Raw genomic sequence first — 26,583 nt, 5'->3', positions numbered from 1 at the left:
ATGGCAATGACTTTGTTAAATGTGTATCTAAACTGATATTTATTAAGAAAATTAGCTTGAATCTTATGAGTTGTTTTTTTTTTAATCCTCAGCTGAGGATATTTTTTCCATTGATTTTTTTTTTTTTTTTTAGACAGAGTGGAAGGGAGGAAGGAAGGGGAGAGAGAGAGAGAGAGTAACATTGATTGGTCGCCTCACAAATGTGCCCCAACCCAGCAGGGGATTGAACCTGCAACTGAGGTATGTGAACCCATGACCCTTCTGTCCACAGGCCGACTGAGCAAAACCGGCCAGGGCTCTTTGGGATTTTCTTATCCCATTAGTTAATTAATATATTTTTTTCTAAAAAATAGTGCAGCACACAGATGTATATTAACAATTAACTTGTCTTTTCAATAACATCTTATAGCAAGGTGTAAGAATAGAAACGTGTATGGATCGCCTAATGCATATGGTCGGCAAACTGCGGCTTGCAAGCCACATGCAGCTCTTTGGCCCCTTGAGTGTGGCCATTCCACAAAATACCACGGCCTGGGCGAGTCTATTTTGAAGAAGTGGCGTTAGAAGAAGTTTAAGTTTAAAAAATTCTGCTCTGAAAAGAAATTTCAATCGTTGTACTGTTGATATTTGGCTCTGTTGACTAATCAGTTTGCCGACTACTGGCCTAATGGGTTTCCTTGATGTTAAAAATTGTTAATTATTTTTAATAGAAAGTTCTTTAATTTTTCTTTAATTTTAATTTTTTTAATTTGAATTGAATGATATTATATCAGAAAGCAGGTGTAAGGAATTTAGAAAGCTACCTGGAAAATGATTAATACTCAAATGTTTGTTATTATTGGTAGGAGTGGTAATAGTGTATCATCTACTCCAGCCTGCTCTAGCCCTTTAGCTTAACATTTATGTTACCTTTTGAAATCTAGGCCCTAATTAATTTATATTTTAAATGTTTATTTTCTAAAGTGATAATAGTTTGTTGGGTACCTAAAGAAAGAAAAAAATGGAATGTATCAAAAGAAATGGATGATTTCTTCTAATGTGCATTGTATACAGGGTACCCCAAACTCTGTTCCGCATGTATTGAATCTCTTTGTAAGCTTTTTCCTACTCCTAGACAAAATTGAAGAGAAAATGATAGGCTGTAGTCCAAGTTGATTACAGAACAGAATTACAAAAGCCTCTTCAGTTTGTATCTATACGTAGCAGTTTTTTACTTCTCGTCCTCATAGTAGAAAACACCTTTATTAGTTAGGGCTGGACTTAATCATACTGCATCTTCAGATTGGCTTCCAGAGTTTCAGTTTTTACCTCCACATTCAAACAAACCCCTTTATTCTATTCTGCTCTAGAAAGAACACGTTGACCAAGATAATACTTTCATGACTTTAATGAATCATTATATTCACAAGTCCTTCCAGTTTTAATTATAAGTAGGAAGAAAAATACATGTAAAAGGAAGTATATTTTCCTTTGGCAAAATAAATATGTGAGAATATAGAACACCCAAATATATATATATATATATATATATGTATGTGTGTATATGTATGTATATTTATATATATATATATAAGTATATATATAAGTATATATATATATATACATATACTTATATATATATAAATATAAATATACATACATATATATATATATATATATATAATATATTTTCATTGATTTCAGAGAATAAGGGAGAGGGAGAGAGATAGAAACATCAATGATGAGAATCATTGATCAGCTGCCTCCTGCACGACCCCTACTGGGGATCAAGCCTGCAACTTGGGCACAAGCCCTTGACAGCAATTGAACCCAGGTCGATGCTCTATCCACTGAGCCAAACTAGCTAGGGCAACCCAACAATATTTTTGTATACTGAATGTCTATGGCCATTCTTTCACTAAAAGAAATAGTTTTTAACAGGACAAATAAAATCACAACTACACTGCAATAACTCACTTCTCTGTTATTAAACCTCAAAGACCATATGCAGCAAAAATAAAATAATCAGTTATTATAGTAATCAAGTAGCAATATATTTGGGGGTATAATAACCATAACTTATTTTTCTAAACATTTGTGGCTTTCCTGTGACTTATTCAAGGTACATAGTTTAAGATACTCTTACATAGAAGTAAGTGCAGAAACCTTATATTTGCCCTTTCTGAGTGCATTTTAATAATAATCTTTAGGTATTCTAAGGCCAGATATAAAGGGCAAAAAAAAAACCTTGAGGTTAGATTCTGTTCTAGAAATGTTGATTCATCTCCTTGCATTGGGGTAAGAAGGAGAAAAGGTGAAGGCTGAAAGTCAGACTGATTCTTAAAGAACCAAGTGAATGCCTTATTGATGTCTTGCCCTTTGCAGAGTACGTCAGTGAATAGGTAACATTTGCCTGAGGCTTAGTTCCATTTGTTACTGAAGGGATACTCTGGGTCCTGGCAGAAAACAAACAAACTGGTAAATGGAAAAAGGCTTTGGGTTGAATGCTGCAATTCTTAAAATTATTAAGAGATCCAGGTTTTTAGGACTGCAGTCTAGTTAGCAAATACTGGCTGAGTATATTTCCATCTAAATGAGTGGTGTTTTCAGCAGTGACCAAGGCAGGTATTCGCTCAAATTGTCATTTTAGCTGATGACTCTCACTTAAGGTACACTTAGTTTGATTTTTTTTCTATTTCCAATATATCCTTATGCACTTCTATTGAAACTATTTTTTCTCTTAGTGCTGTTCAACTTTTCTACTCAGTGAGGAATATCTTCCATTTGTTTCATGATGTTGTACCAACATATCATAAGTAAGTACCACTGTATCTCATTTCTGTATAGTATTGTATGTCTAAAATGTTTGTAAGTCAGTTAAAACCAGTAATCTTATTTCCCACCAATGATATTTTGGTTACTAAAATTTTTACAATGAAATGCAGTAAACCATTTAAAATACATGTTTAAAGGACACAGGCCATTTATTAATAAGTTACATTGTAATCTTGCAATATTTAAAAACTCGAAAAAACTTTGCCCTGTTTTTGATGGTAGATGAGAACTGCCTCACTTTACTTGGTTACAAAATGAAAGGCCATCACTCCACATTGCTATCTAGTAAACATACTACATTTTCTCTTGGCTTTGTAGACTTAATACCACAAGGGATTGCCATTTAACTGTCAAATAATCAGCTACTTTTTCTAGCTATTTTAGGCTATATTTACTTAATGTCATGGATTTTTAAAGTTTCTTTTAATGTTAATCTGAGAAGTTATTCATAACTTTAAGCCTCCAAGAGCTCTCTCTATTATCCACATTAAGTGTTTTGGATATCTTTTATGAAAGTTTTAAATATTACGTCAGCACAGGTATATATTAGTTGAGGACTCCTGGTTTCAAAGAACAAAATTAGTTTATTATTTGTAGTATTTTTAGTTCAGATTTTTGAATATTGAGATGTTTTTAAGTAGGTACACCTGTTGTTTTTGTTATAAAAGAAAACATTTAGCCCTAACCGGTTTGGCTCAGTGGATAGAGCGTCAGCCTGCGGACTGAAGGGTCTCGGGTTCGATTCCGGTCAAGGGCATGTACCTGGGTTGCAGGCACATCCCCAGTAGGTGGCGTGCAGGAGGCAGCTGATTGATGTCTCTCTCTCATCGATGTTTCTAACTTTCTATTCCTCTCTCTTCCTCTCTGTAAAAAATCAATAAAATATATTTAAAAAAAAAAAGAAAACATTTATTGTGAACCTCATTATTTTTAGTTATATTTTCTTTGTTGTGTTTTAAAATTTTTATTTCACTGTCTACTTAGTCAAGTAAAGGAAAAGAGAAAACATCTCTGGTCAGCTGATAGCCATGTTTTTTGAGTTTCAGAGACAGTTAGTTGGTTTAGGAGTCCATGCTTAGAAACATTTTGCACACTACTGTGAAGTTAGATTTACTTATGTATGATCTTGGAACTTTGTGCTGGATCTATGGTTTACAAATTTGAGTGTGCATCAAAATTACCAAGAAGACTTTTATAATATAGATTTCTAGATCCCGTGCCCAAGATTTCTTGATTCAGTAGGACTGAAATAAGGGCTGGAATTTTAAATGAATTTCCACGTCATGCTGATGTTGTTTGTCAGGGGACCACACTTTAAGAACCACTGTTTTAGATGAGGGTTCTCAGCTGTGGCAGTATTTTAGAATCACTTATGAAACTTTAAGAATATGTATATTTGCCTAGTCCTATCCCAAGAGATTTTGATTCACAGGTCTGGTTTAAGACCCACACACCTGTGGTTTTTTAAAGCCCTATAAATCGTTCTGATGTGTAGCCCAAAATGAGGACAACTGTCTTAGATTGTTAGTGTCTGATTTTGTATAGTTAGCCTGACATTAATAAAACCAGCAAACTAGGAAGTGTTAGTTGAGAGACTGTTGAAGGATATATAGCAGAAATACAAGACAAGATCTGTTTCCAGGCTGGGTAGGGAGACTAATATGTGTGGAAGATTTAGAGCAGTGGTTTTTGATTTTGTATGAAAATTAAGATTACCTGGGAAGGTTTAAAACATAAGTGCCCTAGCTTCATTCAGATATTGTAATTTAATTTGTATGGGATTGAAGTCTAAATATATATATGTGTATATATATATATGTGTGTGTGTGTGTGTGTATGTATATGCTTAGAAACATTTTAAATATATTTTTATTGATTTCAGAGAGGAAGGGAGGAGAGATAAAAACATCAATGATGAGAGAGAATCATTGATCGGCTGCCTCTTGCACACCCCACACTGGGGATTGAGCCCACAACCTGGACGTGTGCCCTGACCAGGAATCAAACCGTGATCTGGTTCATAGGTCGATGCTCAACCACTGAGCCATTCCAGCCAGGTTAAATATCTATATATTTTAAATTTCACAGGTGACTAATCTGTAGCCAGTTTTGAAAACTAGTGAATTAGAAAATAGTTAAGTGCTTCAGTATATAAATAAAATAGGAATTTGGAGAAAGAGGAAGTAAGTCTGTATTTCCACAGACTGATCAGTGTTAAATTTCAAGGGATATATTATGTTTAGCTATGCTAGGTTTCCAATACAAAAAGTTGACACAGGGAAACATCTTAACTCCCCTACTCTTTCTTGTTTGTTATATACTGGGATAGTTTTGTAGGATAAGGTCACACTCAGGCAGAAGAACTTCTCTCTGATTGTAAGTGGGATGATGAGATTATATCTTATGTTCAGCATTTATACAGCAGACAATGATTAAAACCGAGAAAGAGTTAAAAGAGTAGTAACTTCATCAACCCCAACTTCAATAACAGGTGATTTCTTTCTTTTTCTACTCTGTCTCCTTCACTAGGGAGAACCTTCAAAAACTTCCCCAATTGGCTGCCATTCATCATAACAACTGTATGTATATTGCTCATCACTTGCTGACCCTTGGGCATCAGTTCAGATTACGTCTTGCTCCCATTCTTTGCGATGGCACTACTACTTTTGTGGATCTTGTACCTGGCTTCAGGAGACTTGGTAACTGATACCTTAAATTCAGGAAAGCATATTGATTATGCAGCTTCTCAGCCTGGTATCTTTGTAATTTATGAATGAGGCAGTTAGAAATTAGGTGGTGGTCCTGAGCTATGTTGGAAAGTAGGTGGGCATTTAATTTGCAAGTATTCCTAGTTATTTAATTTTAGAAAGTGAATGTACCCTTTGTGGAAGCATTACTTTTTCTTGACATGATTTCATGATACATTAGAGTTCCAAACTGCATTGCTAATGTGCAGTGAATTCACCAAATCAGAGTTATATCAATAGAATGACAAATAATAAGATTTGTATTGTGACAGTTCCGTTAGCGTTGTTGGTAAGAGCTCGCTAATGTCAGTGCTTGTTATTTTGCAAAACCTCAAGATAGCTCCCTCTTCTTCTACCTCCCTTAGCTTTACTTGGGATTATTAAAAAAAATCAAAAGAAATGAAATGTGGGATAAATCAATAATTTTGCTATAATGACAGCCTAAGAAAAGCAGAGACTCTGTATAATTCACTTAGCTTTTCAATTCCTGACATTCCTTTGGTGGTATAGATCTTTCAGAAAATAAGTAGCTGCTTCTATGTAAGTTACTTTTCTCATCTGACTCTGGACAAGCTATTGGGAAAGACTTATTATCCTGAGGATGGGTTTGGAGGAGCTGGCTAATGTATTAGAAATGACTGTCTCTAGTAACCTTAGGGCAGCTTTAAGCTTGTTTGCTAGATAACAAGCAAGTGTTTTCAAGTAAGCAGAGCAGATACATAGTGCATGCTTCTCTCCTCTTGAACCCTAGTTTTGCAGTGTGGAATTGAACAACTGTTAGAATTCTTTATTCTCATTTCTCATTATAGGGACAGAATGTTTTTTGGCCCAAATGCGGGCACAGAAAGGAGAACTTCTTGAGAGATTATCAAGTGCTAGAAACTTTTCAAACATGGATGATGAAGAGAACTATTATGCAGCAAGTAAAGCAGTCCGTCAGGTGGGAGGCTGTTGTTAGCTCTGGAATTTGTTTTCTATCTTTAGATGTCTCCCTTGTTTTTAAACACCAAAAACTATGTAACGGATAGCTCAGTTGATTCCACACAGCCCTCATTGGACAATCTGGATACCTTTTACAGTCATATTTATAATCGTTCCCTTCTGCTGCTCCCCCCGCCCCTCCCGTCGAGTCACCAGGAAGCTACCTTCCCATCAAGTCATCGTGTGACAAGTTTTAAGTCTGTCATAGCAAATATTTAACCCATAAACTTGGGTTTGGGAAATTTGAAATATTAGCTTTCATCTTAATGCCCCTCTTTCCTACGTGATTTATTTTTTAGTGTCATTTTCCTGTCCTCAGGATAAGTCTGTTTTTCATCTAGCAGGCATATCACTAAGGTTTAATATTCAAGAAGCACATATTCTTGGTTACTTTACCTCACCTTTTTATGCTGCCTCTTCTCTCATAAACACACAAATTATAAATGTAAATCTGGAAAGAAGTTGCAGCAATCTCTCTTTTATGTAAATAGCTGTATTCTTCTGACAGGTACTGCACCAACTAAAGAGACTTGGAATTGTGTGGCAGGATGTCCTGCCAGTGAACATATATTGCAAGGCTATGGGGACTTTACTCAATACAGCAATTTCTGAGATTATTGGCAGAATCACTGCCCTGGAGGTAAGAGCTGTTAGATGCCTCACCAGACTTGATATGCACTTCTTGTCCTAGATTGTCACTTTACTAGGACTGTGTTATTGAAGTCTCATTTTTAGTCAGCACAGATGGTAGAAGAAATTGTTCATGTTTTATGTCTAATTCATAGTTGTGTTCTATTTTTTTAGTTTTGTCTTAATTCTTTCTTGCTCTAGAGACTTGCTAATCTCTCTCTTTTGTAGCCATATATGAAGGTAGGATTACACTACTTTTCCATCTAGCATCTGCGTAAATTATGAATGAGAAGGTTGGAAACAGTAGTCCCGAGATGGGCTGTAAAGTATGAAGTCATGTATATTTAATTTGCAAATAAATTAAATAATTTAATTTAGTAAAGTGAGATGCAATTGGGATTATTTGTGTGACCCTACAAAAGTTGTCTGGACTCTGCTATCTCATGCCTCTAAAGCATAAATTGGCTAAAACCTTGTTTGTAATAACATTCCCTGCTTTGCAGCAAGCTGTGCTACCTTCTACTAAAGAAATGGGCTTTTTCATGCAGGCAAACTAAATTACTAACAATCTGTTGAAACAAATTTTGTGTCACTCTAGCTGTAGGAGTATTGTCAAAGAGCTGATGAAATCTAGTGTGCAGTAAGAGGGCTAAATTGGTTGGAAAACATTGCTGTTAGCTGACTGCCTGGACAACATGCACCAAAGATCTTCCCTTTCCTTACTACTAAGCTGGCCCAATTCTATTTTGTTGTGTTCCATTTGTGCAAAACCAGGATATCTCTACTGAAGATGGTGATAGATTGTATTCCTTGTGCAAAACAGTGATGGATGAAGGACCCCAAGTATTTGCACCTCTCTCTGAAGAAAGCAAGAACAAGAAATATCAAGAAGAGGTTCCAGTCTATGTGCCAAAATGGATGCCATTCAAAGAACTCATGATGATGTTACAGGCCAGCCTGCAAGAAATTGGGGATCGGTGGGTAGAATGATCTTTTCACAGTCTCAAGGAGTTACAGTGCCATTGAGAGCAGTGCTTCCTTCCCCTTCCTCCCTTCCTCCCTTTTTCCCTTCCTTCCTTCCTCCATCCTCTCTTCCTTCCTCCCTTCCTCCCTTCCTCTCTTTCTCCCTTCCTCCCTTCCTCCATCCTCCCTCCCTCCCTCCCTTCCTTTCTCTCTCTCTCTCTCTCTCCCTTTCTTTGCATGGGGAGATTATTTTATGTATTTAAGTTATTTTATTATTTTTTAATTTCTGTTGACATACAATATTATATTAGTTTCAGGTGTACAACATATAATTAGATATTTGTATAAGTTACAAAGTGATCTTCCCAATAAGTCTAGTACCCATCTGATACCATATATAGTTATTATAATACTAGAGGCCTGGTGCACGAAATTTATGCATTGGCGGGGGGGGGGGGGCGGGGGGGTGTCTCTCAGCCTCGCCTGCGCCCTCTTGCAGTCTGGGACCCCTTGCTCCTTACCGCCCGCCTGCTCACTGCTCCTTAGTGCTGCTGCGGAGGGGGAAGAGGCTCCTGCCACTGTCGCTGTGCTCACTAGCCAAGAGCCCGGCTTCTGGCTGAGCGGTGCTCCCCCTGTGGGAGCACACTGACCAACAGGGGGCAGCTTCTGCATTGAGCGTCTGTCCCCTGATGGTCAGTGTGTGTCATAGCAACCAATCATTCCGCCGGTCATTCTGCTGTTCAGTTGATTTGCAATAATCCTTTTATTATATAGGATTATTGTCTATTTCTTAATGTTACCCAGGAAACATCTTCCTATTGAATAGCAGTAGTTGGGACCTTTGCATTATCTATCATAATGTGGATCTCATTACCACTTTTTCATATTTGTTAACATAAAGACTTCTTGTTTCATATAATTGTCTTGAACATGTTGCTTTGGGATGCTGTACAAATGATCTTTGATTTGTAAGAAGTACACCTTCTCACACCTATATGGAAATTGTTGCCCATTTTAACCAACAGTGAATGCATTTTAACATTGGCTTTGACACTTTAACAGAGAAGTGACTTTTATTTGTATTCAACCTCAAACCATTATTTAATTGACCAGCAGTTTTTCTGCAGGAAGTATAGTAGGGTTAGAGATCAAGCACTGTACACAGAAAAGATTCACTTTTTCTTAATATAGTAGATGATGTTTCCTCTCACCACCATCAGTTAGCATTGCTGTCCCAGTGTTTGTATGCTGTCTATATCATATCACACTAATAGGTGTGGGTTAGTTACACATCCATGGATGCTTTTATTATTGACTTGGTAGATTATTAACCAGTATGCATACCTTGCTCAGAGAGCTCCCTGAATAGCCTTAAAAGTCCATCTCCATAGCTACTTGTTTATCTGTTTTAGCTTTGTTTATTACAGATCCCTAATCATATTAGACCTAGATGGGTCTGAATTGTTCTCAGCAAATACTGTCTTTTCTAAAACAATGTAAATGAGATTTCTATTTGTAAAAAAATCACATCAAAATACTTCTAACTTATATTTAGTACAACCTTCGTTTTATTTATTTGTTATTTACAAGTCCTTAGTGGGTAATAAATATCTTTAGGTTAAGACTCCAGAGGGCAGCATATAAGAATTTTTCTTTTGCTGTTCAAGGGCCCTCTTATAGCCTAAGAATGATCATTAATTCCTTGTTCTGAAAAAAATTATAATACTTTCACATCTTAGCTTCCTTTTCTTCCTGCCTAGGAAGAATTTTTTTTTCTTTCAGAGATTTTAGTAAATATACGAATAATATCTAATTGAGAATTTTTTTGACCTTCTGTTGTATAGTTTAAACATTTTAGAATTCTAAAATATACATATGAAAGAGTACAGTATATATAACATATACTCATAGTTTAAAGAAAAGGAGTAAAATAAATGTTTACATACCTATTACCCAACTTAAGGAAAATATTACCAGTGCCTTTGAAGACCCCTGTGTTCCTTTCCCAGTGCTCCCCACCAGAGGTAACCACTATCTTGAATTTTGTGTAATTTCTTGGCCTTTCTTTATAGTTTTACCACATTTGCACATATCCCTAAACAATGTATAGTTTTCCACATTTGCACATATCCCTAAACAATATGAAGTTTAGAACTTTCTATACGTGGAATCTCCTATAACTTGCTTCTTTATATTTTTTAAATTTATTCACAATGGTGTACATAGCTGCAGTTCATTTTCACTGCTGAATCATATTCCATTATACAGATATTTTGTAATTTATTTATTTTGTTACTTCACATTTATGCCAGTATTTGGTATTATCAGACTTTTTTTTTTTTTAAATATATTTTATTGGTATTTCACAGAGAGGAAGGAAGAGGGATAGAGAGCTAGAAACATCGATGAGAGAGAAACATCGATCAGCTGCCTCCTGCACACCTCCCACTGAGGATGTGCCCGCAACCAAGGTACATGCCCTTGACCGGAATCGAACCCGGGAGCTTTCAGTCCGCAGGCCGACGCTCTATCCATTGAGCCAAACCGGTTTTGGCAGTATTATCAGACTTTAAAAATTGTTTCTAATAGGTGTGAATTTTGCTCATTGTCATTGTAATTTACATTTCCTTAAATTCTAATGATGTTGAGCATCTTTTTATTGATCATTCATGTTTTTCCTATTGTAAAATGCCTGTTCATTATTTTTTGCCCTTTATTCTAATGGGTTGTTTGTGGTTTCATTATTGACTTATGGGAGTTCTCTATGTATTTTTTATACCAGTTCTTTCTAAGTCGAAATTTGTTGCCTGTGATTCACTTTTTGAAGTAGTTATAGATCCTAATACGCTATATAAACATAAGAGGATGTGGTCATAATTGTTAAGTTTCAACAGGGCTTAGTGAGTATAGAATAAGGGAGAATAGTCTTATCTTCCTAACTTGGTCTCTTTATCTGTCTGTGCTGATACTAAAATGCAGCCAAGAAGCCAAAGAGATCAAAGAGATTGAGTGGTAGATCCATAAAGAAGGGGAAGGATGCCAGGATTTGTTTTATTTCTATTAAAACAAGCATTTGTGATCAAATAAGTATTTTTTAAATCTTGCTTATACTTCAGAGACATAATAGGAAAAAGAATTTTATCTTTTATTTTGCAGGTGGGCAGATGGAAAAGGACCCTTGGCAGCTGCATTCTCTTCCAGTGAAGTAAAAGCTTTAATTCGTGCCTTGTTCCAGAATACAGAAAGAAGAGCAGCTGCTCTTGCTAAGATTAAATAAGCACATTCCTAAGAAAGCCATGTCTTGACTATGTGTATTCCTCTCTTGGCATAATTACTTCTTTAAAGACTTCATGGAACACCCATTGGTTTTGGTGAACCAATATGTAATGGAAGAACCTGGCCTCTGATCAGGGAATCCAGGAGATTCCAAGGGTCTGGGTACAGAATTTGTGAGCAAATGGGAGATGTATTTTGGGAGGTAGGGGAACATATTTGGCCTTGTAGGAATTAAGAAGACTTCCTTTAAAATTTCTTTCCAATAAATAATGCTTTGAAGGGGAGTGTCTTTAATAACATGGGAACTTGGACAAAAGAGACCAAATTTTCTTATCTTTTCTGCTATTCTTTTCTTGACATTTATGATCCTCACAGAGGGCTCACTGACTTTTTAAAAAAATATATATATATTTTATTGATTTCTCTACAGAGAGGAAGGGAGAGGAATAGAGAGTTAGAAACATTGATGAGAGAGAAACATCTATCAGCTGCCTCCTGTACACCTCCTACTGGGGAGTGCCTGCAACCAAGGTACATGCCCTTGACCGGAATCGAACCTGGGACCTTTCAGTCCACTGGCCGATGCTCTATCCACTGAGCCAAACCGGCTAGGGCGCTCACTGACTTTTTATCCTCTTTCTTCATAACACTATCTGATAATTTCTCAGAATCCCTAGGACTCCTAGGACTTTTAGTATAAATTTTTGCTATTTTAACTAAATTCTATTTTAAAGATATTTTTTATTTGACAATTACAAAGTAATCTTCCCTATAAGTTTAGTACCCATCTGACCCTTTACATCATTATTGACAATATTTTCCCTATGCTGTACTTTACATCTTGACTAATTTTATAACGGACATTTCTTACTTCTGAACCCATCTCCCCAACCTCCCTCTCATCTGGCAATCATCAATTAGTTCTCTGTATCTATTAGTTTGTTTCTGTTTTGTTGATACATTTATTATGTGTTTTTTAGATTCCACATGTAAGTGAAATTACATTGTACTTGTCTTTGTCTTTCTGACTTATGTCACTTAGCATAATACCCTCTAGGTCAGTGGTCGGCAAACTCATTAGTCAACAGAGCCAAATATCAACAGTACAATGATTGAAATTTCTTTTGAGAGCCGAAAACCGACTTCTGCGCATGGGCCACAAAGTTTCAATCGCACTGTACGTGTGCGCCCGCTCGTGGTATTTTGTGGAAGAGCCACACTCAAGGGGCCAAAGAGCCGCATGTGGCTCGCGAGCCGCGGTTTGCCAACCACTGCTCTAGGTCTATCCATGATGTAAATGGTAAGATTTAATTCTTCTTTATGGTTGAGTAATGTTCCATTGTATAAATATACTACAGCTTCTTTATTCTCCTATCAATAGATACTTAAGGTGCTTCCCTATCTTGGCACATGTAAATAATGCTGCAGTGAACATGATGCGTATGGTCTTTGAAATGAATTAATGTTTTGGGTTTCTTTGGATAAATACTCAGAAGTAGAAATTCTGGGTCATATGGTCATTCTGTTTGTAAATTTTTTGAGGAATCTCTATACTGTTTCATAGGGGCTGCACCAATCTCCAATCCCACCAACAGTGAGGGTTTCCTTTTCTCCACATTCTTACCAGCACTTGTTTGTAGATTTATTGATGATAGCCATTTTGATAGGTATGAGGTGATATCTCATTGTGGCTATAATTTGCATTTTTCTGATGATTAGTATGTTGAGCATCTTTTTATGAATGTATCCTTTTTGAAGAAATGTCTATTCAGGTCCACTGTCCATTTTTTAATTGGAGTGTGTGTTTGTTTATTTGTGTTAAGTTGTATGAGTTCCTTATATATTTTGGATATTAACCACTTACAAGGTATGTCATTGACAAATATCTTTTCCAGTTCAGTAGGTTAATCTTTTCATTTTGATGGTTTCCTTTACTGTGCAAAAACTTCTTAGTTTGACGTAGTCCCATTTATTTTTTTCTTTTGTTTCCAAAGTCCAAGGAGACATATCCAAAAACATATTACTAAGAGTAACGTCAAAGAACTTACTGCCTATGTTTCCCTCTAGGAGCTTTATGGTTTCAGGTCTTACATTTCTGTCTTTAAATCATGTTGAGTTATTCTTGTATATGGTGTAAGAAAGTGATCTAATTTCATTGTTTTGCATGTGACTGTCCAGTTTTTCTAACACCATGTATTGAAGAGACTGTCTTTACCCCATGGTATATTCTTGCCTTTATTGCCATAAATTTGTTGACCATATAGGTATAGGTTTATTTCCATGCTCTATATTCTGTTCCATTGGTCTATGTGTGTGTGTTTATGCCAGTATTATGCTGTTTTGATTACTACAGCCTTGTAGTATAGTTTGATATCAGGTAATGTGAGGCCTCCTATTTTGTCATTCTTTCTCAAGATTGCTTTGGTTATTTGGGGTCTTTTATGGTTCTATATAAATTTTATGATTATTTGCTCTATTTCTGAGAAAAATGCCATTGGTGTTTTGATAAGGATTGCATTAAATTTATAGAGTGCTTTGGGTAACATGGACATTTTAATGGTGTTAATTTTTTCACAAGCATGGTATGTCCTTTTTTTTCATTTGTATATTCTTCATTTTCTTTCTTCAATGTCTTACTGTTTCCCAGGTACAGGTCTTTTCCTTCCATGGTTAAATTTATTCCTAGGTGTGTTGTTTTTTCAATGCAATTGTAAATGGGATTGTTTTCTTAATTTCTCTTTCTGATAGTTCATTATTGATGTATAAAATACAATTAATTTCTGAATATAAATTTTGTATCCTGCTACTTTACTGAATTCATTATTGTCCATCTCTCCTGTTATGTCTGTCATTATTTGCTTTATATATTTAGGTTTGCCTGTATTGGGTGCATCCATGTTTATAAGGGTTATTTCTTCCTGTTGTATTGATTCCTTTATCATTAAGAAATGTCATTTTTTGTGTCTGATTATAGCTTTTGTCGTAAGGTCTATTTTGTCTGGCAAATATTTTGCTACTTTGGCATTTTGTTGTTTCCATTTGCATGAAATATCCTTTTCCATCCTTTTACTTTCAGTATGTGTGTTTCTTTCAATCTAATGTGTGTCTCTTGTAGACATTGTTTTTATGGGTCTTGTTATTTATTCAGCTTTCCTATATCTTTGAATTGGAGCATTGAATTTATTTACATTTAAAGTGGTTATTGATAGAGATGTAGTTATTGCCATTTTATTATTCATATTTATCCCTTTCTTCTTAAAGAAGCCCCATGAACATTTCTTTGTATTGCTGCTTTGATGGTGATGAATTCCTATAGCTTTTTCTTGTCTCTCTGATTTTAAATTATAGCCTTACTGGGTAATCTTGGTTGTATGTTCTTGCCTTTCATGACTTTGAATATTTTTGTGCCAATTTCTTCCGGGGTGGTAGTGGTGGCACAAAGTTTCTCTTAAGAAACCAACTGACTGACTCATGGCAGCTTCCTTGTAGGTAACTAACTGCTTTTCTCTTGCTGCTTTTAAGATTCTCTGGTTCTGGCTGGGTGGTTCAGTTGGTTGAAGTGTCATCTGCATATTCAATCCCTGGTCAGAACACTTACAGGAGACACCAGTCGATGTTTCTCTCTGCCTTCCTCTCTCACTAAAAAATAAACTCAAAAAAGCAAAAAACATATTCTTGGGTGAAGCTAAAAAAATATTCTCTCTCTGTCTTTAACCTGTCATGTTAATTATATTATGTCTTGGCATGGGACTGTTTGGGTTAATCTTTTGGGGGACTTTGTGTGCTTCCTGGACTTATATGTCTATTTTTTTTCCAAGTTAGTGAAGTTTTCCATCATTATTTCTTCAAATAAGTTTTCAGTTCCTTGCTCTCTCTCTTCTGTATCCCTATGATGTGAATGTTGGTATGTTCAATGTCGTCCCAGAGGTTGCTTAAACTATCCTCATTTTTAAAATTCCTTTTCCTTTTTGCTTTTTTGATTGGATGTTTTTTGCTACCTTGTCTTCCAAATCACTGATTCAATCTTCTGCTTCCCCTAATCTGTTGATTCCCTCTAATGTATTCTTTGTTTCAATTATTGTATTCATTTCTGACTGATTCTTTTTTATGGTTTCTCTATGTTTATGTTTTCTCTCTCGTTAAAGTTTTCACTGAGTTAATCTACCCTTCTAAGTTTGTTAAGCACCTTTACAACCAGTGCTTTGAATACTATATGGTAGATTGCTTGTCTCCATTTCATTTAGCTCTTTTTCTCACTTTTTGTCCTGTTATTCCATTTGGGATATGTTTCTTTGTCTCCTCATTTAGGCTGACTCCCTATGTTTGTGTCTATGTATTAAGTAGATCTGCTACATCTCCTGATCCTGGTAGAGTGCCCTTAAGTGTCCTGTGGGGCCCAATGGCACAGTCTCCCTGGTCACCTGAGCTGGGTGCTCCCGCAGTGTCCCTGTGTAGGTTGTGTGTTCCCTACTGTTGTAGTTGAGCCTTGATTGCTGTTGGCATGTCAGTGGGAGGGATTGACCCTCAGACTGACTGGCTCTGGGGGATGGTGGTGATTACAGCTGACAAACTTGTGCAGGGAGTGACCTCAGGGAAGTTTTCCTTCAGCAGGGCTCTGGTGCTTGTTTTCCATTTGGGTGTTTAATTTCTGGAGGTGGTTGGGTGGTGGTCTTGTGTGGTCTTAAGCTGGCCAAGGGGCATGTTTGCTCTGGAGCCTCTTGCGATGGGCTCCAGTGCAGGCCAAGGTTAGCTGCTCCCTGTCCCCTGCCTGGAGCCACCTGGTAGGAGCTACAACGTGATCTGCAGGTGATTGCCATCTCCGTTGAGCTTGAAGGCTCCAGGGAAAGGCTAAGCTGAAATTCTAGGCCAGCTGCCACTCTTGCTGGGCTTGTGGCCATCCAGCCAGAGGTACCAGGCATGTTGAGGCCATACGCTTCTTGTTTGGGGTTTGTGAATCTTAGAGATTTTAGAAAGTCCTCAGTGTGACCTGAGACAGGCCATTTGTGTAGAAACTCTGCTGGAAGAAGTTTGGGCCAGGTGCTCGACTTGGGGAGGGTGGGCATCCCAGAGAATCCCCAGGGTGGGAGGATGAGCAGTGTTAGCCAGGTTGATGGAGACTCAGATTTGGTGCCCACTGCACCTGCCAGCTGGTTTGGGGGAGGGCTTAAAAAAGGAACAGCGGCACCTGCCAGCACTTCTGTCCCCAGAGTGAGATGCCCTGACGCCTGCCCCTCCAGCCCTCACCCTGAAGCTAGTCAGTTCAGTTCTCTCCTATGTCTCAGCACTTTTCAAGCTGCTGCTCAGAGTGAGTGAGACTGCAAGCAAATGTCTGTGCCCAGACCCTTGAAGAGGAACACCTGGGACTTCAGCAGCCCTCTTTCTTATTCAGCAGCCCTCCCTCCTGGCGCTCACAGCTAGAAGTTATGGGGACTTCTTGACATTGGAGTCCTGGGCTGGGGAACCCATTGTGGGGCTCCTCAAGGGGGACCTCCACAGCCGAGATATCCCTCTTTCTTAACTGGCACATTGTAGGTGTGGGGCCTGCCCATTCTCGTCTCCATTCCCCTACCAGTTTCTTCATGGCCTCTTTATATAATCTCTTAATGGCTTCTTTATTATCCTTAGTTATAGGACTTCTGTTCAGCTAGATTTCAGGTGGTTCTGAATGATGGTTCTGTAATTTAGTTGTGGTCATGGAAGGAAGTGAGCACAGCATTTACCTACTTTATCTTCTGTTATTAATCCTCAAGGATATTTTTCCATTGATTGTTAGAGAGTGGAAGGGAGGGGGAGAGACAGAGAGAGCGAAACATGATGTGAGAGAGACACATTGATTGTTTGCCTCCTGCATGCGCCCCAACCGGGGCCAGGGATTGAGCCTGCAACTAAGGTACATGCCCTAGACCAGAATCAAACCCATGACCCTTTATTCCAAGGGCCTACACTCTATCCACTGAGATAATCTGGCTAGGACCCTACTTTGCCATTTTGACACTTCTGTACATTCTTTTTTGTTTGTTTTGGTTGGGTTTTTTGTTTTGTTTTGCCTTCTCTAGTTCCACTGTTTCTGTACATTATCAAATGGCAAATATATTTTTTTAATTCATTTTAGAAAGCAGGTGGAAGAGAGAAAGAAACAAACACCAGTTTGTTCTTCCACTTAGTTATGCATTCATTGGTTGATTCTTGTATGTGCCTGACTGGGGATCAAATCTGGAACCTTGGCATATCAGGACAATGCTCTAATCACCTGAACTACCTGGCCAGGGCAAATGGCAAAGGTTTAAACTTGCCAGTGTTCTTTCAGCATGTATGTGCCATGAGACACTAACTTTAGGCTCTATAACCTACTCCTTTACTTGGTGGACATAGGTCATCTGTCAACTTACTGTGTGTTTAACTCTTTGCAGCCATTGGAGGTATATATTACTTTAAGATTGTCCTGGATCTCTATAGTGCTCTGGATGTGTCTTTTTCTACTGAAATATGGTTTCTTCATGCGAAAAGAGATTGAGGGTGTGCTCTTCATGTGCTTTTGAGGAAGATGCTGTCTGGAGGAGGTTTTCAATGCAGTGAGCATGGTTCCTTAGGTCCAATGGCTGACCCTTGGCACACATAGCAAATTGTTTATCCTCCTGGAAGTGTTCTGCCTTTGCCCTTTCATTCTTAGTTGTGGCTCAGCCTGTAGTCATTGTGGTTGCTTAATTTTTCTTTTACCTATTTAGGGGTCATAGAACAAACAAGAAGGGGAAGATTGGTTTTCTTTGTATAGCAGAACTCGGCTGTGGTTAATGACAAGCTATTTGTCTACGTATACTCAGCATGTCCTACTGAGGACTCACTGAAAAAAAAAAAAAAAAAAAAAAGAATTTCCTGAAGCAACTTTAGTTTTTTGAGAACAAAAAAGCTCTTTCTTGAGAGGAGGAATGGGCCATTTTTACAGGTAAAGAAAGTATTTGTTTTTGAAAATTCACACTATTTCAGGTAACATTCTTTTCTCAGCAATTGAGAGAATAGGGAACTAAGGACAGAACTGAAATAAATGCATCACAAGACTATCAAACAGAATGGCAGATTTCTTTTGTTCATAGAAGCTATTCTTGTTGCTTGACAAGTACAGCAATTTGGGCTTGGGATTTCTTATAATTGAAAAGCTCACTCCTCACTGCTTCCCTCCCTATAGTAGCACAGAAAACTGCATTGCAATTCTTTTGAGGCTGGTAGACTCTGTCCCCTGGGACACTTCCCCTAATGAACAGTTTGAATACTGTGGCAGACAGAATGGGGACACTCCATCCTTTTCCCTGCCAAAGCAATGGCAATGATTAAGTGGATGCTCATCCTGGTTAGGAATGAACCACCTGATTGAGCACGTGGAAGCTGGATTTGGCAGCTCTTATAGGGACTTTGAAGGTACCTATTCTGACTAGAACTTGAGCTGAAGTGGAAGTAGAACCCCATCTCTATAGAAAGAGCTTATAGGTTATGAGAGGAAGGGAACTTGAAGAGACTACTCATTTAGTGGATCTGGGGGCCAATGGAGAAATCTCTTTCCAAATAACAATCAGAACTACACAAATGACTGAGAAATGAAATTCGAGAAAGGCTCCCCAAGATTTTGTAAAATGGGAAGTTTTGGTTAAAAAACAAGACTGTAAACTACTTAAATCCATAAGGTGACTTGAAAGTGGCTTCTGCTGCTATGGAGATACTGAATAGTTGGTGACAAGTTTCATGGTCGTTTTGCACGGGGTTTCTCTCTAAAACGGAGGTCCTCCAGATGGCACCCTTTCCTCAGGCCTGGGAGCGGCACCAGACATGAAGGCTTGTCTGTGGAAGTGGAAGCCAGAGAGCGTGGCCATTTTACCCTGGCCTTCTGATCTGGCCTTGGTCGTCCAGGGAAGGTCATCCATTCTCTAAACAGCATCTGTACTACACGCTACAATGTTGCTGAACAGGCACTAGTGAATAGGTCAAACAGTTAACATTGTAGTTTTGTTTTTTTTAAATATATTTTATTGATTTCAGAGAAGAAGGAAGAGGGAGAGAGAAGTGACCTTTGGCACACATAGCAATCATGGATCGGTTGCCTCCTGCAAGTCCCCCCGCTGGGGATTAAGCCCACAACCCGGGCATGTGCCTTGACTGGAATCGAGCCTGGGAACTTTCAGTTCACAGGCCGATGCTCTATCCACTGAGCCAAACAGAGGTGTGGATGTCTCTTCTCCATGCTTGCAAATACCTAGGTTATCACTTAAGGCAATAATTCCCAGCTTTTTGTGGGATTTTATTCTATTGTTTATCTGATTTCTTAAGATTATGTCTGTCGTCTAAAGTTCTGAGTGGTGTACATATGCACTCACACACACATACCCCCTGTGATATTTTTGTCTTAACAACTAGGCCCAAAAATGGTTTGTCCAAGCCCCACTGCTAGTTTGTGTTTTGGATAAATGAAGTGTATAGGAGTAACTTCTTAGTGGAGGGAGGTAGCTACAAATGCAGGGAGGGGTAAGGCTATTAGAAATTGGTTTACATACAAAAAAGTCTTGGCAAGAAGTAGTCTTTTTAAATTGGGTTTTGTTGCTCACATTCTTCCTAATTATAGACCTGATTTTGAACATTTTTGATAACTTCCTCCTAAAAATAAGCATTTTGCTAAAGCTTAAAATTTCCTGAAAGTTCCAATTTTGAGAAGTTTTTCAATTATATGGTTTAGACCATTGGTCTCCAATGTGGGGCACCTGCCCCACAGGTGGGCAATTTGATTTTTAAGGGGGGGGGGATTTGAGAATGAGTTATTAACAGTGAATTTCTGCATTTCTTGTAGTTCTAGGGGCTTCATATAAACAGTATATAAATATGTATTGTGATATATTTATGCATTTCAGTTCTCTATTACTAGTATATGTTTTGACACTTTATTTGCTATTTTTTCATATCACTTCATCTATACTAATAAAAGGGTAATATGCTAATTAGACCGGGAGACCTTCCGGACAAAGCCATGGTGGCGGGGCTGAGGCAGAGGCGGTTAGGGGCTATCAGGCCAGGAGGGGAGGGCAGTTGGGGGTGATCAGGCTGGTGGGGGGGGGCAATTGGGGGCGAGCAGGCCAGCAGGGGTGCCAGTTGGGGGCGAGCAGGCTGGCGGGGCATTTGGGGGCGATCAGGTCGGCAGGGAGGGCAGTTGGGGGTGAGCAGGCCAGCAGTGGGGGGCAGTTTAGGGTGATCAGGCTGGTGGGGGGGCATTTGGGGGCAAGCAGGCTGGCAGCGGGGGGATTTGGGGATGAGAGGCTGGCGGGGGGGGCAGTTGGAGGTGAGCAGGCTGGCAGGCAGAGTGGTTAGGGGTGATCAGGCAGGCAGGCAGGTGAGTGGTTAGGAGCCACCAGTCCCGGATTGCAAGAGAGAGGCAGTCAGACATCCTCTGAGGGGTCTCAGATTGGAGAGGGTGCTGGCCGGGCTGAGGGACACCCCTCTCCCCCTGTGCACGAATTTCATGCACCAGGCCACTAGTATTATATTTTTAAACAATTTCTTAGTTATTTCTTCCTCAGTACTTCAACTGTCCTTTTGTTCTTTTATTTTTCTCTTTCATGGATGCCATGTTCTTTGGAAGCTTGTTTAGACCAAACTAATGGCCTTGTAGGCTTCCTCCACGTGAATAGGAGTTCACTTTTTGAATAATAAAATTATGTCACCAGGGGCGGGGGGGGGAGGGACATCAGGATTTTGGAGATGCTTAGGTGGGACATAGCCAAAAAAAGGTTGTGGAACCACTAGTTTAGACAGAAATTTCTCAGTTTGTCATGAGGAGTTTGGTTAACATTTTGTGAGGTCACATGATATAATAAGATAGCCTTAGATGTTTCAAAACCAAGTTCTTAAACCTCTGTTTAGAGGTTGGGGAGGAGGGCCATAATTCTGAAGAGCTATATATAAGTTCTTTACTCCTCAGAAATCAAGCACCCTAGATTTCTTGTGTAGTGCAAGAGAGTGGGATGGGAGTCACTGGGTCTTGGCTTGCAGCTACTGAAGAAGACACTAGCACTAAGCCCAAACATGCCTACTCCCTCCCTTGTCTCTGCCTTGTAAGCAGTTAAAACTTCCTACACTCATTCCACTTACATTTACTGGGTGCCCGGTACGGGGTTAGTCACTGAACAGCTCCACCCAAACAAAAGTTCCCTATCCCTATGGTGATTTAAATTGTAGTGACAAAGACAGGTAAAAATAGATACTGTGGGTGAACATTTCAAGTGCTATGGAAAAAACGTAAATGTAGAGTGGTAAATGTGAACTCTATTGGAGTCCCAGGAGTGGGAGAAAGAGGGGTGAGCTGCTATTCTGAATAGGGTGGTTAGAGTGCACCTGTTACAAAGTCCATTTCATTTCAGTACTAAGCAATGTTCCTAAATCCATAGTATTAATAATTTGCAATGCCTGTATCTACATTATTATTATTTAAACATAAAAAATTTAGGACTTTTGATCACCATCCATCTGGTTAGTAATCTGTTCTAGTAAAAGTAACCTAAATTAACTGGTCTGAAATAGCAGTAGATCTTTTACCCCTTTTTGAAAATTGGGATGTTCGCTCATCTCAAGGACTGTAACATGGTTTGTGATTACATCTGCAATTTCTTTTATTTTTAAGTCCCAGCAATATCATTCATCTTAGTCTAGGATGGTGAATTCTTTTCAAACATAGGTTTTCTCTTTCTATCTTCCCATCTATCGTGGGCTTAATTTTACTCTCAAGCATGCTCAGTGCTTTCCATGGTGAAGATAATTCTCCTTGATAGTGAACGTGGAAGCCAAAGTGTGATAACATCACATTATCAACTCCAAGTACAGCTGAACTCTTTTCTTTCACTTTCGTTTCCCTCCCCGCACCCCAAATCCTTTGAAATGTTTTTCATAAATGTCAGCATATTCTGTACTTTGATCTTCCTGATACTATTTTTCCATGTCCAGCCCATTCTTACATTTTTGCCTATGAAGGACCTGTTTGTTTTTGTTTTGTTGTTTTGTAAAACTCATTGCTGATTTCCATTTGCAACTACACTCCTGTTTTTTATTATATGGTCAGATTTTCCATTTTGAACTATTCCTCTACCTCCATTTTCACTCATAGAATGATGACTTTTTTTTTTTTAATATATTTTATTGATATTTACAGAGAGGAAGGGAGAGAGATAGAGAGCCAGAAACATCGATGAGAGAGAAACATCGATCAGCTGCCTCCTGCACACCTCCGACTGGGGATGTGCCTGCAACCAAGGCACATGCCCTTGACCGGAATCGAACACAGGACCCTTCAGTCCGCAGGCCGACGCTCTATCCACTGAGCCAAACCGGTTTCGGCAGAATGATGACTTTTTAAAAAATTTTTTTAAAAACATTTATTTGAGCAAAAAGGAGCTGTAGCCTGGGTGACACAGATTCAGGTAGCAGCCTAAATTGTGTTCCCTGATGTCTTTCTTTTAAAGTCTGGCTGTGAGGTAATTTCTGGCCTTTTTCTATGCTCTTTGAAATATGCTTTCCCAAAGCCAGGGCCTGTGCTTAGGCCATACCATTTCTTCTTGGCCTATTGTGCAATTGGCAATTGCTCTCTACTGATGTTTCGGGGGAAAAAGTTCCCTTCTTTGACTTTCTAAAAAGCAATTATTTATCAAGACAATTAAAAAGCACATTGGACATTCTGGATTTTAGCAGAGTGGGAACTCCAGCAGACTTTTGGAGAGCCGAAACCCCGTCTCGCTGTGTCAATTTCTTGTTTGTTTAGCAAAATATCAGCTATCTCTTCCACCTGGCTGGGTAGTGCTGTAATGCATACATGTGGCAGTATTTCTAATTCTTTTTCTGTTCCTCTACCCCAAGTGCCTGGTTGTTTAACATTTACTTTGTCAGCCTGTAAGAATGTAACTTGGGATCCCTAAGAACTCAGTAGAATCTTGATTTACTGCCAGCAAAGCAGTAAAAAGGAAAGAATAGGTCAGAAGAGAAGCTGACCTATATGAAAACTTTTTTTTATAAAGACACAGTCAGTCTCATTAAGAAAGAAGTAGTATTCTTCCACGAAGTACAGATAGTAAACACCTTTTCTGATTTGCACTGAAGTATATTTCCTCTTGGAGTTTACTTCAGAATGGGAGAAAGGGCCTCCAAGAAGCCACTGGTCCCATTCCCTGTTTTGTTGTTGTTGTTTTGTTTTGTCTTATCTTGGGAAAGAGTGAGTGCTGTGAGAGTACGTGGGGATGAAACGAGAAGGGAAGAAAGAGCAGAAGGGACCTAACTCCGATCCCGTGGAGTATCTTGCACTGGCCAGCTGGTCTAGCAGACGTGGGTACAGGGAACGGGGAAGTGACAGGTTGGAGGGAGAAGTGCTGGGGTGGGCTGGAGTCTCATTGACTTGGGTTTGCATACTCCAGCCTACATTTTAGCTCTGTGACTTGGGACAAGGTATTTATTCTCAGACTCAATCTTCATTTGTAAAACGGGGATAATCTGACTGACCTCGTGGGGCTGCTGAGAAGATGAAATAGACAATTTCTGGAAAACAGCACAGCTCCTGGCACAGACATGTTAACTCTAGTGTTAGCACTTCTCACCCAGTGCACACAGTTGGGAGTTTAATTATATAGGTAGTTCTCCAACGACACGAACCCTGAGGGCAGGGATGGTGTCTCATGCTTTCCTTGATATGGAGCTGGGCAGAATAAGCTAAAGAAATAATGGGTTGATTTGAGGTCAGCTCTACATAATGTGTGGCAACATGGCCCAAATAAAGGGAACAGGAGGCACCTGTGTAGCTTGAGCTGGAGTGTCCTTGTAAGTCACCCGTGAGACCTCTCACATGGGGAGGATTTCATTTTGGGCCCAGGGGAGCTGCTTTCGTTGGCTGTGTGGATCTTTGCATTTATGTATGTGTATAAAGCCTATTTGTTTGGAACTTATACCACCTGGAGGCTCAAATTACCTTTAGTTCTTGCTATCAGGACTCTTTAGCACCAACTGAAGCCCCGATAGTATCCTTCAAATAGCCCAATTCTGCAAGGCTTCCGAACCAGAAAGATCAAAGCACTCCAGTGCACTTGTAGTTTAGCTTCTTTATTTGAAAAGTTAGTTTGTGTCAAATATTGAATGAAACACACTTGTATAAACAATAGTGGCCTTTTTCTTGTGCAGTGTAGGATGTAGTCAATCATTTGGCAATTTGATTTTGGCACACTGAACTATTTATTTGTTAAGCCCCATACTCTGAGCTGCAAAAGCTTGGAGAGGATTTTTTTTTTTTTCTTTTACAGGAAACTATTAAATTTACAGGACCTGATGTTTATTTCACAAACTTGTGCTGCTGTATTGATAAATATTTAATGGTATTGAGCTCAATGGCCATTGCCTTGTACATTTCATTTAAATGATGTTTTATTACTCTAAAAGTGTGAGTGGTCCATTGAAGAAAGAAAAGAAGGGAGGAAAACCTTTGCAAACAGATGACATGAAACTCAATTTCAATTTGGAGCAAAGAGAGGAAGAGGAAAAAGAACCAACTAAATATTTTTTGAGCTCCTGACAGATAATAGTCTAACAAAATTTCCATTCAGAAAAAAAAATCTGGAAAACTCTATGAAAAATTTTAGAATTGTTTAAGCTGAAAGCCCTTTATAATGCCACAGATTCATAATTATTTTGAAAGAGAAATCTAGACAGGTGATGATGTAAATTGTGACATTTTTACAAATGGTTTTGCTTTAGTTTGTTCAGTGGGGTATGGGTGGGAATAAGGAAAAAGGGATGTCAAATGAGAAGCAATTTCAGTAATAGAGAAAGTGGGTATTTGAGTAAATAAATAAAATGAAATAGCAATCACTGAATGAAACCAAAAAAAGAAAAGTTAGTTTGTTTGCTTTTCAGGAAAACAGTCCAGTAGATGTCCTAGTGAGGTGTCTTATCCGTATTTTCCCCAAGCCCATAAAGCATACCTAGAGCAAAAGTTATGATAAGTTCAAAAGAGGCTTGTTTGAAGGGGAGTGGGAAGAGAACTTTCTACTGACTATAGACTCCTTGGTTCGAATTATCCCTGAGTTGTAAAAATAGCAGGGAGGATGGGTATACAAGAACATAACGTTGAGAGTAGCTTATCTTGCCTTTCAGTTTGAACAGAGGGGTTGTTTGAATCAGAGGAGCTAACAATCTTGGGGTTTAATGGCCAGGTGCTTCTCATAAATTGTGTAAGGCCACAGCAAAGAAAAAGGCCTTTTTTTCTGTCCTTACAGTTCCTTTGCAAAGTGACTCATTGTCATCAGCATTTGGTAGGTGGTCAGAATTTATATTGCAACTATCCCTAGTTGCTGAGCGGCCATAAGCAACTTGGATCTGAACAAATCAAAGCTATGTTTTCACAGTTAATCCTAAGAACACGCCTGTGAAGAGGATATTATTGTCCCTATTTGACAGATGAGGAATCAAGGCTGCGAGAGGTTAAGTGTCTTGCCCAAGGACACACCATGGGTAATACAAAGTCAGGGCCCCAACTCAGGTTTGTTTGACTCCAGAGGTCTTTCTGCCTGTATGTCTCCAGATGTGTTAGTTGGCCAGGGCTACCATAGCAGAGTGCCAGACACTGGGGGGCTTAAAGACCAGGTGCATCACCTCATAGTCCGGAGGCTAGAAATCCAAAATCAAGGTGTTGGCAGGATTGGTGCCTTATGAGGGAAGGATCTGTTCCCTGGCTTATAGATGGCTATCTTCTCTCTGTCTCTAGGTCATCTTCCCTCTGTGTGTGTCTCTCTGTCCAAGTTCCCCCATTTTAAAGGACACCAGTCATCTTGAATTAGGGCCCATCCTAATGAGCTTCTTTTAACTTGACTACTTCTGCAATGACCCTCCAAATACGGTCACACTCTGAGGCACTGGGGTTAGGAGTTAACATATAAATTGGGAGGGGAGGGGGCGCAATTCAACCTATAACATCAGATAAATCTCCTAAGGTCACACACAACAGCTGTGCTGTAGACACTTGGTTTACAGTGACAGGACTTTTTCTGCTGTTCCTCATAGTCTTTGTCCATTTTATTTAATCTGTTAACAGCCATGAACACAGCCACCTTCCAAGGGGCCTGCTCAGTGGAGGAGCTTCAGGTCAATAAGTTTAATTAACCAGTTACAG

The 26,583-nt window shown here is 38.9% G+C and overlaps 1 protein-coding gene across 3 annotated transcripts in view; it reads left to right on the top strand.

The window, feature by feature from the left end:
- The window catches only part of ZW10 (zw10 kinetochore protein), a 34,425-nt gene extending 22,731 nt beyond the window's left edge, over positions 1-11,694 (top strand). For 2 of the 3 annotated variants that reach the window (XM_080687182.1, XM_080687183.1), the window contains 6 exons: positions 2,724-2,795; positions 5,344-5,513; positions 6,371-6,501; positions 7,051-7,182; positions 7,947-8,149; positions 11,292-11,694. In XM_080687182.1, the coding sequence (XP_080543308.1) occupies positions 2,724-2,795; positions 5,344-5,513; positions 6,371-6,501; positions 7,051-7,182; positions 7,947-8,149; positions 11,292-11,412 (829 nt within the window). In that variant the 3' untranslated portion in view covers positions 11,413-11,694. The remainder of the gene's footprint in view (positions 1-2,723; positions 2,796-5,343; positions 5,514-6,370; positions 6,502-7,050; positions 7,183-7,946; positions 8,150-11,291) is intronic. The other variant, XR_013961594.1, reaches the window with a different exon arrangement.
- The last annotated feature ends 14,889 nt before the right edge of the window (positions 11,695-26,583 follow it).

The sequence above is a fragment of the Plecotus auritus genome, assembly GCF_963455305.1.
Source record: "Plecotus auritus genome assembly, chromosome: 9".
NCBI classification, from domain to species: Eukaryota; Metazoa; Chordata; class Mammalia; order Chiroptera; family Vespertilionidae; genus Plecotus; species Plecotus auritus.
This window is presented reverse-complemented; position numbering and strand designations above follow the sequence as displayed.